Consider the following 12,439-nt stretch of genomic DNA (forward strand, 5'->3'; position numbering starts at 1 on the left):
GGGCGGATTAGTGCTGGCGAAAGATATTCGCCACGTTAAGGTGCTTATGGATTTATTTTGCCCGGCTACTATGTAATGGACATCGCATTCTGCCAAGATGCAGAAGAGGCATCGCTCTTAATGAATAAAAAGTATTATTAAAGTCTATTGAGCTGCCCGTGAAGGTTCTTCACATGCTTAACGTTTAGGTCAGCTTTTTTGTGTCTTTGGAGGGGCCTCACGGTGGTCATCTTGAAAGTCCTGGTACTAATCTTTATTTTTTTTTTATTTACAAGAGTACTGACAACGGGCTATTTCCTAACAACTTTTCGTTGCTGTGAGCAAGGTTGCGTTTCGGCGATGTTTTGAATAGTAAATTCAATATTTAATTGTTGCGACGCAGTGAATTCAAAGAATAGGGTGCATTTCTATCGCAACCCCCCCCCCCCCCCCCCCCCCCCCGCTTGGCATTTCAGTGATTTCTATCAAACGACTCGAGGGAATTGGAGGGAAATTCCCTCCTTCCCGAATACTTACGATGCTTCAGTTGCAGATATGTGACAATTTTTTCTCTTTATAGCCTTTAATGTTTTTCGGAACTAGCATGTGATGTGTTAAGACTATCATAGTTTGTCTGGGATGCTAGCATATAATAAGATTAGCCTACTAAAGCCACGTATGCGAATTTGGGTTTCAGCTACTTGTAAATTATAAATATAAAACCTCAGCCTTACAAGGTGGCCATGAAATTTTACTAATATTTTAACCTCAGTGCGCAGGAGTTTTTACGTTTGTTACGAACATTTTTGTTGACGTTACACTTTTAGGGAGACTACACATTTGTTGCAGACCAAAAAAAAAAAAAACCTTTGTGTTGCAAGGAAATATTTCAAAGTAGCATGGAGAAGGGTAGACGCTTTTGAGTCTTTAAAATGTGTCATTTCAGAAAGCCAGAATGTTTAAATTTTACGCAGATAAATATTTTATTTGTGTACCAAGTTTTATTCCAATAATAGCCAATAAACGTCACTATACTTCTCATCAGCTCTATATTCTCAGTGGATTTCACCTATGGCAAGTGACAAGTTGGTGATTCTAGGGCACCCCTTGTTTCCCTTACATATATTGCCCTATACCTCTATACTTAATTTTGTCATAACCAGAAATTATAAATGTGGTCCTAAAGCGCATTCGAAACCAGCAATTTTTATATAGGTAGGGCACCAGAAGAGAAGCCCTTTTTTTCCAAACCTATTTTTGGCCGTATTTGAGATATTAAAAAGTTAAGGTTTGTTATCGGCTTCTTGAAGAGTGAAATCATGAAGCACAGTCATCATTAAGGGCACTTTGTGAAAGAGTTATTTTAAGCTACTTTTTCTAATAAGTGCATCTTTATGAGGCACCTTTGCAGAGATTTGACACGAGAGACAACATAAAAAAGGGGTTACCTATAACATGACTCTAATTCAGACGTGTGATACACAAAGAACTGACTTTTGGAAAAAAATATCTTGAAGGAACTCCTCAAAGGATCTTTATAAAGAGCAGTTTTTTTTTTCTTAGAACAACTTAAAAACCTTAAAAGGGTTCTTTCTGGTGAATCGATTCATTAGAAAGGAGCTGGTGAGAACTTCTCGAATGATCTTGATGAAAAAACGTTTCATAAAAAAGTGCTTAGAAGAAATCTTGAATGGTTGTCCATAAATAACTGTTTTATAAAAAATAGCTGAAAACAACTTTTTAAAGGTTTTCCATAAAGAATTTTCGCATAAGAACATGAGCGCAAAAGAACACCTTATAGGATTTTCTTGGAGTTCGTTTTAGGGGCGATTATAATAACTTTTTAGGGTGCAGAATATGGACAAGCAGAAGAAACCCTAAGAGTTATTTTACGAACAGAGTTTTGTTTTTAGCGTGTAGTCTTTGTGCCTGTTCTTCTCCACAAGGCACTGCTGTGGCGTGGAAACGGTCACCTTGATTTCGTAGTGAATAGGCACAGGGATTGAGAGTTTGCAAAGAGCTAACGCAGTCTAGATGCATTACAACTGTTTGTGAGCTGAAAAGAGGCAGTAGCCATTACCGAAGCAATGAAATTATATGCATATCCTATCCTTAACCCGATTCCTCCTCTAGCGCTGCCAGTGCATGTGACCTCAATTTCTGCTTGCTTAGACGTGCGCCCTTGATAGAGAGGAGAAAACGAGAAAGTTGTGATGGCGTCCTGTGCGCTTCGAAGAAGCCGTTGAGAGTCCGTCGAGTCCACGGCACAGGGAAAGGGAGGAAGAACGCGTGAGAAGACGTCGAATGGGAAAAAGCAATTCGACGAGGAGGGCGCCGGTAATTGGTCAATTTTCCGGGTGCATTTGGGTATTCAACTAGCTGAGTGCGCTGCACAGAAGAAACGTTCACTCTTGTCGAACTTCCATGGAGTGGACGATGTTTTTCTTGGTCATCTCTTACCTTCTGAAGTGGTGTCTTCCAGCTTTCGCCTTCGGAACGTTTCTGCTCTACGTTGCTTCTTTTATTTCCGGTAGGCGCCGAAGGTCTGCCGAGCTGCACCGAAAGGTACGTCGGCTCGTCTAAGTAATGTCGAATTCTTAAAAGTTACAAAATCTTGAATCAATTGTAGGTTTTATATGACGTGTGTTTCACGATATTTTTTCTTTTACCATACATTTCTCCTGGTGCTTAGGCTCGAAACGTCTAGACCGCTACAATATATTGTAATCACTCTATGACCTGATTGTTTATCATTGTGTGGAATCGCAACAACAGAGTAACCTTCCTTAAGTTGTGTATAATTTGTGTGCTTCTGTATCCGCAGAAAGGATATTATTTAATTGTAACAACTATCCTTACTTTCCAATATAGAAATTTGAAACGACGGCACAACGATGCGAAATGTGAGAAGAGGCTAATTCTGCTTTTGATATTGTCACGAATGACAATTGATGAGGCGATAATAAATGAAGAAACTAAACGTTAATGGGGCGAACTTGTACCCAAAAATAAAAAGAAACATAAGAAAGTAGAGCGTCGCGGGCGTCGAAGTCGGCCTGACAGCAGAGTCGAACGCTGGGGCGAAACTGACTCCGGCTTGCCACGCGGAGCCGCTTTTGTACACGCGTGGGCTTCTGGAGCATTCGGCGTAGAAGGTTCAGCGCGTAGAACATTCTAATCTCGAATCAGCCTCCAAGACGGTTCTCTAATTTACCAGAATACTAGTCAGCAGGAATGAACAAAAAGATGCGGCGCTCCCATGAATTGAACCCTGGCCCTTCGCGTGGGAGGCAAGCGCGATAACCGTTAGGCCACGGCCGCACTGCCTACTTGGCGCGCGGCAATATCAAGAAGTCATATTCTACGATGCAATCCTTGATTCCTTGTGTGCTACTTTATTTGTGTCAACAAACTTAATATCGGACTCGTGAAAGGCGGCTTTCATATTTTTATGTAGAGAGAAATTGGGTGCTTGTGATTTTTTGCGGTCGATTGCGTGATCGTTCAAAAGCAAAAACGTTCCGTGCAACTTCAGCATGACCGAGGACTGATTTATATGCATAGTATTGCGAAAAAATGAAGTTAACGTTGTCGATTATGGTTGCTTTGAATCAAGAAATATATGTTTAAGAAGCGAGGGTGGCAAAAATACTCGCCTTTACTTCGGACCTTTTGAGACGGGCAAACACCTTGCATCGAAGGACAATATTATCAATTGTTTAATTCACTATTTTTATTCACATTTTTTTAGCCCTATTTTAGGAAGGTACGTAACCATCGCGGATTCGAAGGAAATTGGTACTAAAAGTTGTATTATAGTTTTCTTAAACGATGTATTTTGTATGGTATTCCAACACACGTAGCAGCTCAAGCACATATTAAGCACTTTGTTTGTGCTACAATTCTTGTTATTGTGTTCAGTGTATTTTCTTTTTTATATTAGCTATTTTTCTAATCAAATATATTTCGTGTCGATAAAGTTAAGACTTGAAAGACTAAGGCTCTTCGTATATCACTAGTTTGCCATGGTGAGTAGCACGAACGAGACAACTCGCAAGCCTTAAAGTGTACCTATTCTAAATTATCGCAGCCATAAAAACGAGCAAAATAAAAAAATATTGTTAATGAATAGTTAATCGTATCGTTATTTTTGTGAACAAATAACTAAAGCCGCGATGAGCTTCGAACTTTTTTTTTAATTATATACACAACAACTGGTTTGTGTTATTATATAATCACAGGTGCGACAAGCAGTAACAAGCTAGAGTACAATTGTATTATGGAAGTGCAAGTTAATTACCTACAGAAATTTCAATTTCCCGCCAAAAATATTCTAAAGTATCGCCTATAATGGTGGAAATAATTTCAAACTGAATCAGAAGTAAGAAGATACGGAATATTCTCAAATTAAATTCTCTGTTAACAAAATATTTTAAGCAACCTTACCCGCGAAGGAATCTATCGATGACACGTAAAGACAACACAAAAGATTCAATAGTACGTGCGAATTCACGCAGCTCCAGCCGTCACGGAAAAGGTATCCCACACGTGACCTCCCTCCAGTTTTTCCCAATGGCTGGATCCCCGTGCTCGAATCTTCAGATCTCAGACTGGAAGAAGTCAAACAAATAGACCTTCTAGGTAAGCTCTGCCTCTCTTTTGCGTATACGTTTGTTTAGATCAAATGATTTTTTCAACAGCACTCACAAAAGTATATAAAAGAATGCTGTTCCGTGATGAACTTAGAACATCAGTTATTCAAGAGTCTTCGCCTAGCTTGACCAGGAGTGCAGGTCAGAAGCCTCTTGCCGCAATTGTAATTAAATGCGAGTAAATCGTTCCCTTTTGACGTATTATTTAAACCCTTCTCGTACATCACCCTCAGGCTAACGAAGTTTTTCCATAAATCATTTATGCCCTTTTATGAGGTTCATCGTAGTTACTTGCAACATACAAGAAATGAATTATATTAGTCGTTGAATATATATATTTGTTTAAGTGAACACTGAAATTAAAAAAGATGGGTATTTTGCTATGGGCGGCATAAGTTACTTTGAGGACCGCCAACTGGAAATGACTGGTTGGCAACCAAACCGGAACCCCTTTTTTTCATTTTGTCGATCGAAAAGAAAATGGGTTCTATATATAGAGCATTACATATATAGGTCTCGTAATCTATGAATTAGACTAGTGGTTAATTTATCCCAGGAGAAATAAAGATTTGGCACGCATCTAGGGTCGAGCCAAACCTTTAGTTCAAGTTTTGAGGGCCGAAAAAAATTATTTTGTGTAAATGCAGATACAACTAACTCCCAAAAAATAAACTTGAATCATTGATATTACTCGGGTCTCAACCTAAACCAATTTTAATCATTCTCAAAACAGTGTACACTGGACAGCGAAGGTTTAATAATTGATGTTTAAATTACTGGAAGTGATATTTTTTTTTCAGATACGACTTTTAAAATGTATGTTAATAAGAAAGGAATATTATCAAAAAAAGTAAAAGTGATAACATGAGGACTTTCATGTTATTCGAGTAAAGGTTTGTACAGGTTATCAAACAAAGTATCCACGCATGCAATTCCTGATATACGAACAATTAATGCATCTGCACTGAAAATACTAGTAAAATTTCGGATGTAATATGTATTTCTATCGTTGCTTTCCTTATCTGAATAAACGTTTTCCCTCACAACTCAAATTTACTTCGCACGCCTATACAAGGCCGCTCATCACCGAGCTCAGAAAGATGAGTGAACAGAGATTTAGAATACGCTCGGTAGGCTGCGTGAGCCTCAAAGTATCGGCGCTAAACTCATAAGTAAGTGCTACGGTTGATTTGGGTCGTAAGGCGAAAGGAAACGATGCCCACTGACGCGGAGAGAGAACAAGACGCCGAACGGACTCGTCGTCGCCGGCTAGCATTGGCAGAGAAGTCCCTGGCTCTTGAACAGAGCGGCCTTTCCGCGACACGCCATGGAAGTATACTCTTGCGTGCAAAAGCAGGCGGCGAAGGGCGGACGAACCTTGGCCCCGTCTTGACTCTCGTAGTACAAAAGAGTGAACGCTTACGTAATGGTGGTGTCTGGGAGCTGTTTGGTCTGCAGTTGCTGCGTTTATATCTTGTCTCGTGTTTTTCTTCTCGTTTGAGACGTCCTTTCTGGCAATCGAAGAGTAGCAGAGGTATACTGGCGTTTCACTCCTTGAACCGAACACGGCGCTACAATATGACGGAATCAACCAAGCGCTTGCTTAGCGTGAGGCCTTGTCACCCGAAGGAAAAATCCATCAATGTAACCCTGTTTGGCAGTCAATGTTTTCTAGTCGACCGCTGACTGTGCCTGACTGTACGTCAAGCATGTCTGATTGGCCAACAAGTTACTCTGACCGACAGTCAAACTCCCGTCAGACCCCGCTTGTCGGCTTTCTGATGGTTTCCTGGTGGCAGTCGGCCGCCGCGAAATGCCATCAGGATTAGGGGTGTCGCGAACCGGCCACGGTTCGAGTTCGACCAGGTTCGACTTTTTCGAACTTTTAGTGGAAAGTTCGTCGAACCTTGTATTGAGGTTCGACTCGTGTGCGCATGCGCGACAGGCTGGCCAGTTGGCTTCGGATTGGATGGAAATGGCTAAGAGATGAATTAAGTGCAGCGCTGATCCGCTATTTCAGTCAATACAGTACTAAAATTTAAGTTATTAACTTCTTCAGTGAATAGAATTAGTTTCTTTCAATTGCAGTTGTTCCTAAAATAAAATGACCCTTTGCATAAAAAAAAAAAAAATTCTCCAACCCTAGACATGCTTGTATCAAGGCCCAAGTAACATTGATATGTTGTAGATATGTTGCCAGAATGTTCCGAATGTTGTGGGAGTGCTGGGCGATTTTGCGCAACAGTCCCCATTATGTTTCTCACGCAACAGTGATTGGCACGACAAAGGCACAGCGTTAGGCTACTGTTTCGAATTCCATGCTGCCTAGGAAACCGTGTGCTAAAGGTAAAAAAAAGTTGAAGGTACAACGTTTGCTAGGCGGCATAATTTAAATGTTGCGCAACTGCAGCGCTCGACATGTTGCTTAAGCAACGTAGTATCAGTGTAGTACAGACGTGAAAATCGCAACGATGTGTAGTGAACTGTTTCCAATATGTTTCTGAAGCAACATTGATCGGCACAACATGGCACAGCGTTAGGCTACTGTTTCAAATTTCATGCTGCCTAGGAAACCGTGTACTAAAGGTAAAAAAAAGTTGAAGGTACAACGTTGCTAGGCGACATAATTTAAAGGTTGCGCAACTGCAGCGCGCGACATGTTGCTTAAGCAACGTAATATCAGCGTAGTACAGACGTGAAAATTGCAACGATGTGTAGTTAACTGTATCCAATCTGTTTCTGATGCAATATTGATTGAAACGATAAAACGCAGCGTTAGGCTACTGCTTCGAATTCCACGCTGCCTAGGAAACCGTGTGCTAAAAGTCGGAAAAAGGCTGAAGGCACAACGTTTTCTAGGCGGCATAATTTAAATGTTTCGTGACTGCAGCGCGCGACATGTTGCTTAAGCAACGTACGTAGTATCAGTGTAGTACAGACGTGAAAATCGCAACGTTGTGTAGTTAACTGTTTCCAATCTGTTTCTGATGCAACATTGATCGGCACGACAAAGGCACAGCGTTAGGCTACTGTTTTGAACTCCATGCTGCCTAGGAAACCGTGTGCTAAAAGTCGGAAAAAGGTTGAAGGTGCAACGTTTTCCAGGCGGCATAATTTAAATGTTGCGCGACTGCAGCGCGCGACATGTTGCTTAAGCAACGTAGTATCAGTGTAGTACAGACGTGAAAATCGCAACGTTGTGTAGTTAACTGTTTCCAATCTGTTTCTGATGCAACATTGATCGGCACGACAAAGGCACAGCGTTTGACTATTGTTTCGAATTCCATGCTGCCTAGGAAACCGTGTGCTAAAAGTCGGAAAAAGGTTGAAGGTACAACGTTTTCCAGGTGGCATAATTTAAATGTCGCGCAACTGCAGCGCGCGACATGTTGCTTAAGCAACGTAGTATCAGTGTAGTACAGACGTGAAAATCGCAACGATGTGTAGTTAACTGTTTCCAATATGTTTCTGATGCAACATTGATTGGCACGACAAAGGCACAGCGTTAGGCTATTGTTTCGAATTCCATGCTGCCTAGGAAACCGTGCGCTAAAAGTCGGAATAAGGTTGAAGGTACAACGTTTGCTAGGCGACACAATTTAAATGTTGCGGAACTGCAGCGCACGGCATGTTTCTTATGCAACGCGGTATTACTGCAGTACAGACGTGAAAATCGCAACGTTGTGTAGTGAACTGTTTCCAATCTGTTTCTAAAGCAACATTGATCAGCACGACAAAGGCACAGCGTTAGGCTACTGTTTCGAATTCTATGCTGCCTAGGAAACCGTGCGCTAAAAGTCGGAAAAGGTTGAAGGTACAACGTTTTCTAGGCGGCATAATTTAAATGTTGCGCGACTGCAGCGCGCGACATGTTGCTTAAGCAACGTAGTATCAGTGTAGTACAGACGTGAAAATCGCAACGATGTGTAGTGAACTGTCTCCAATTTGTTTCTGATGCAACTTTGATCGACACGACAAAGACACAGCTTAAATTCGCTCATTCACACCGGCGTTCGAAACGCGAATGCTTAGCAGATCCTCCCGTTTTCTCCATCGAATCGCGAGCAATTGCACTGAATCTTTAATGGGATACTGAACCAAAGAATTTAGTGCCCATAATAAGTGGCGCACGTTCTTTCCACCAGCCAGCAGCCGCCGGTGTGCGCGAGCACACGCAACAAAAATGACGCCACAGACCTCCATTCGTGGTTGAGATGACAGTGAAATGCATGGGCTTCGGACTAAAGGAGAATAAAGACAGGCTTTTCATCTCTACAAGTGAAAGCTACGTGCTTGTTAGACCAATTCATCGCTGACTTTATACACCAGGCACCACTGTGTAGATGAAAAACTTGTCTTTATTCTCCTTTGGTCCGAAGCCCATACATTTCACTGTCATCTCAACCACGAATGGAGGTCTGTGACGTCATTTTGGTTGCCTGTGCTCGCGGACACCGGCGGCTGCTGGCTCGTGGAAAGAACGTGCGCCACTTATTATGGACACCAAATTCCTTGGTTCAGTATCCCTTTAAAGGGATACTGAATCGAAATTTAAAATATACACGAAACACCTAGAGATAAGTCAAATGGAATCAGATAAACCAGTAATTGATTATCGCATAGTCATATTTCAAGCGGATGGCTGTATTTTTCGTTCTAAATGCCTGGATTTCGGCGAGCGCTTCAAAACCAGCCGTCGAAGAGCGCGATGCACCTCGGGAGATCCGGCGCGGTCTTGACGTCATCATGCCTCGGAGGGCCAAGCATACCGTAGTTATGAGTCTTGCCACTTGGTGGCGTCAGCGTGTTAGAATCTCGCATAGTCGAAGTACCCGAGGGCTATAGCATATTGCAGAGCCGGCGGAGCGGCTGGAGCGGCTTCGAGTGAATGGTCGCCGACCAACGCCGCTACATCACCAGGCCATGATGGCCGAGAAGCGATTCTGCCTAGAGTCGTATTTGTACGACCCGTCTGCCTTGTCTTCGTCGTCCGCAACAGGTAACAGAGCTTACTCACAAAACGATCTTACAGCAAAACCTCAGAAAAGTTCCGTATTCACGAAGCGAAATTATCGCAAGTTTTTCGCACGCTACGATGAGATTCTACGACCACGCAGCTACAAAGCTTTACGCACTTTTTTTGATCAAATTGACATCGCCGGCAACATCGCTCGCTTACGTCGTCGCGACGACCAACGTGCATTTCTATGTGCTCTCTCTGCGCTTCCCAACGAGAGGAAAGAAAAAAAAGTAATTGAAACTGAACGCCGCGGCGGAGACAAACGCTAGAACCACGGATACCTGAAAAAGCTACAACGACAAGAACCCACCGACCAAGCGACCACCGAAGACGCTACGCTAGTAGGCTTAGCAAAATTCTTCGACGATTCGTGGCAAGACCAGACGATCGGCTGGCTTGATGAATGGAATACGCCCACGCGACCTCTGTGGACCCTCCTCGTATGAATAGTTTGAACCCTGACCTATAATTTGGGGTAAGAAGGCCAGTCTTTCCCCTCGTCGTACCTAGCTTGTTTTCTGGTGCAGCGGTGACGAACGATCTCGTCGAGAAGGGACACTCTCCTCAATTCAATCTCCTTTTTGTGTGTGTGTGTGTAATAGAGCTCAAATAAAAGCCATATGGATTGCCTTCGCAACTTGAGTACGTACACGTTTTTTAGATGTCCATTTTATTTCGACAAGATACGCCAAAACATGTCGAGTGAGAGCAGTTTTTGGGAGCGACTCAATGCTGGTCCAATCTTTCTCTGCCGAGCGTCTCGTCAGCATCGAGTTGCGATTGTCTAGAGGCCCAACGGTTCATAAAATCGGTTGTAAAAGACCGTTTTCGAAGCGGTTACCAAGAACGCAATGCCAGTGCGGTTCTGCTCAGCGCGAACAGGTATTTACGTGGATCTTGCTAGCTGACACTCTTTTACTTCAAACGCATCTTCCTGGATGTTGGCTCTCTCCCGCATCCCCGAAAAGCGCCGCAGGGATTTGTTTACATGCGCGCCGCCTTGCACAGCCGTACGGGTCGTCTAGCTTTAGCAACGATGGTAATTGTGTTGACTTCTTAGCGATCGAGTTCGTTACCAGTTGCGGTCGACAAAGGCGGCTATCTCGTGATCAGGAAAGATGGGCATGCGGGCCCGTTTAAGCAGACATTTCGTAGCGTGAATATCACATCGCACGAACACAATCTCCAAACCACTGCAAAGAAGCGTTGCCGGAAAGACCACCCGATACTAAAACGAACGGTGGCCAACTCTACTGTTGCTTTCTTCACCGAAGCGCCTCGGTACTACGTCCAGGCCTAAGTAATGCCTATGAGTGACCGTATTTCCCGTTGTGGCGCTGCTCTTATGGGCATGTTGTCGTCACGACATTCCATCGAAGCTTCACAGACATCCACGAGGTGGTTTTTGGTTATTGTTTTATTCAGTTTAAAATTCGTTTTCTCGCGTTATCCTGCGAAATATTGGTATTGGTGAAGTCCTATTTTAACCCTCTTTATGTTCAAGCAAAGAGATGGGCTCTAGAATTTGGTTTCCGTACCCCTTAAGCAAACTCTTCCACAAACGCGACTCAACCGCCGGTGTGAATGGGCCTGCACGGCTTCGAGCTCCATGTTGCCTAGGAAACCGTGTACCAACGTTACTATAAAACCACTCTCTTAGGATGCGATGCACCAAGGTCGGGACGCTCTACCTGAAAGAAATCACCGCTGAGGCAAGGTTGTATAAAAACAATATTAATTGTGCTGCAAAACCTTGAAGCTAAAGATGTTAGAAAAGATCACGCGCACGTCATTTGGTACTAAACTCTAATAAAATTTACAAGAAAAAAATCATTTTTTTCTGTTTGTTCTTACGCATTAACATGCTTTATGCAAGCTGAAGGTGCACAGTAAGAAAAGAAGAAAAAAAAGAAGATTAAGAGTGGCGAAATTGTCGAATTTATCTCGGTCTCGGTGGACGCCAAGGGGCCCAGGTTTCAGCGGTGAGTTTCCCATCTGAGTGTTCTTGCAACGTTGCCGTGTAGTAAAATTCGGAAAATGGCTGAAGGTACAACGCTCTCTAGTCCATTCGCTACCAAAGCTGGCGCATCCTCGGTCGAGCCTGCAGAGACCTAATTGCCAAAGCCGGCGAGTCGCCGGGCTGTACATATTTGCGGTTTCAAATTTAACTAGTTGATGGCGCGCTATAACTACTTACACTTGCAGAGTTTGGATATACTACCACCGCACGGGTTATGGATCTTTTCTGCTAATTCGTGCACGTTTACCATTGCGACATGGGGGAGAACGCCACAGCCAAAAATACCCCGATCTCTATCAACCCACGGCCGCAGATGACAACAGGAGATTGGCCGTTGTATTCAATTTTCAATCAATGATTTCACTGTCCAACAAACTTTCACCATGTCGAATACGCTGTCGTCCATCTCCGACGCCATACTTTCCAGCGAGTTGCAATGTCGCAACCGGTTTGCAGTGCGCGCGGCACCCGGGTTTGAAAGCATTTGAGAGAAAAGGGCACTGCAGCATTGCCACAATGTACTGTTCGAGGCTAAGCTGAAGTGATGATGATGATAGCGTTTATTTCACTTGCAAACGTGAGTTCCGTCTGCCATAGTATGACGCAGCTTCTGTCTTCGCTTGAGACTATAAGATACGCTAGATGGACAATTTGGTCATTGCAGCACAAATGGAAATTTTATAATGGTCACACGGACTCAAGCTTGCACGACGTTGATTCATATCAAACCAGATATGACGTCCGTAAAAAATATATGTTGAGAACGTG

The 12,439-nt window shown here is 43.1% G+C and overlaps 1 protein-coding gene across 1 annotated transcript in view; it reads left to right on the top strand.

The window, feature by feature from the left end:
• Positions 1-2,415: 2,415 nt before the first annotated feature.
• The window catches only part of LOC120839804 (cholesterol 7-desaturase nvd-like), a 70,780-nt gene continuing 60,756 nt past the window's right edge, over positions 2,416-12,439 (top strand). The window contains exons 1-2 of the mRNA XM_040210164.1: positions 2,416-2,544; positions 4,497-4,620. Of these exons, the coding sequence (XP_040066098.1) occupies positions 2,416-2,544; positions 4,497-4,620 (253 nt within the window). The remainder of the gene's footprint in view (positions 2,545-4,496; positions 4,621-12,439) is intronic.

Source organism: Ixodes scapularis, unplaced genomic scaffold, assembly GCF_016920785.2.
Source record: "Ixodes scapularis isolate PalLabHiFi unplaced genomic scaffold, ASM1692078v2 PGA_scaffold3__209_contigs__length_174095766, whole genome shotgun sequence".
NCBI classification, from domain to species: domain Eukaryota; kingdom Metazoa; phylum Arthropoda; class Arachnida; order Ixodida; family Ixodidae; genus Ixodes; species Ixodes scapularis.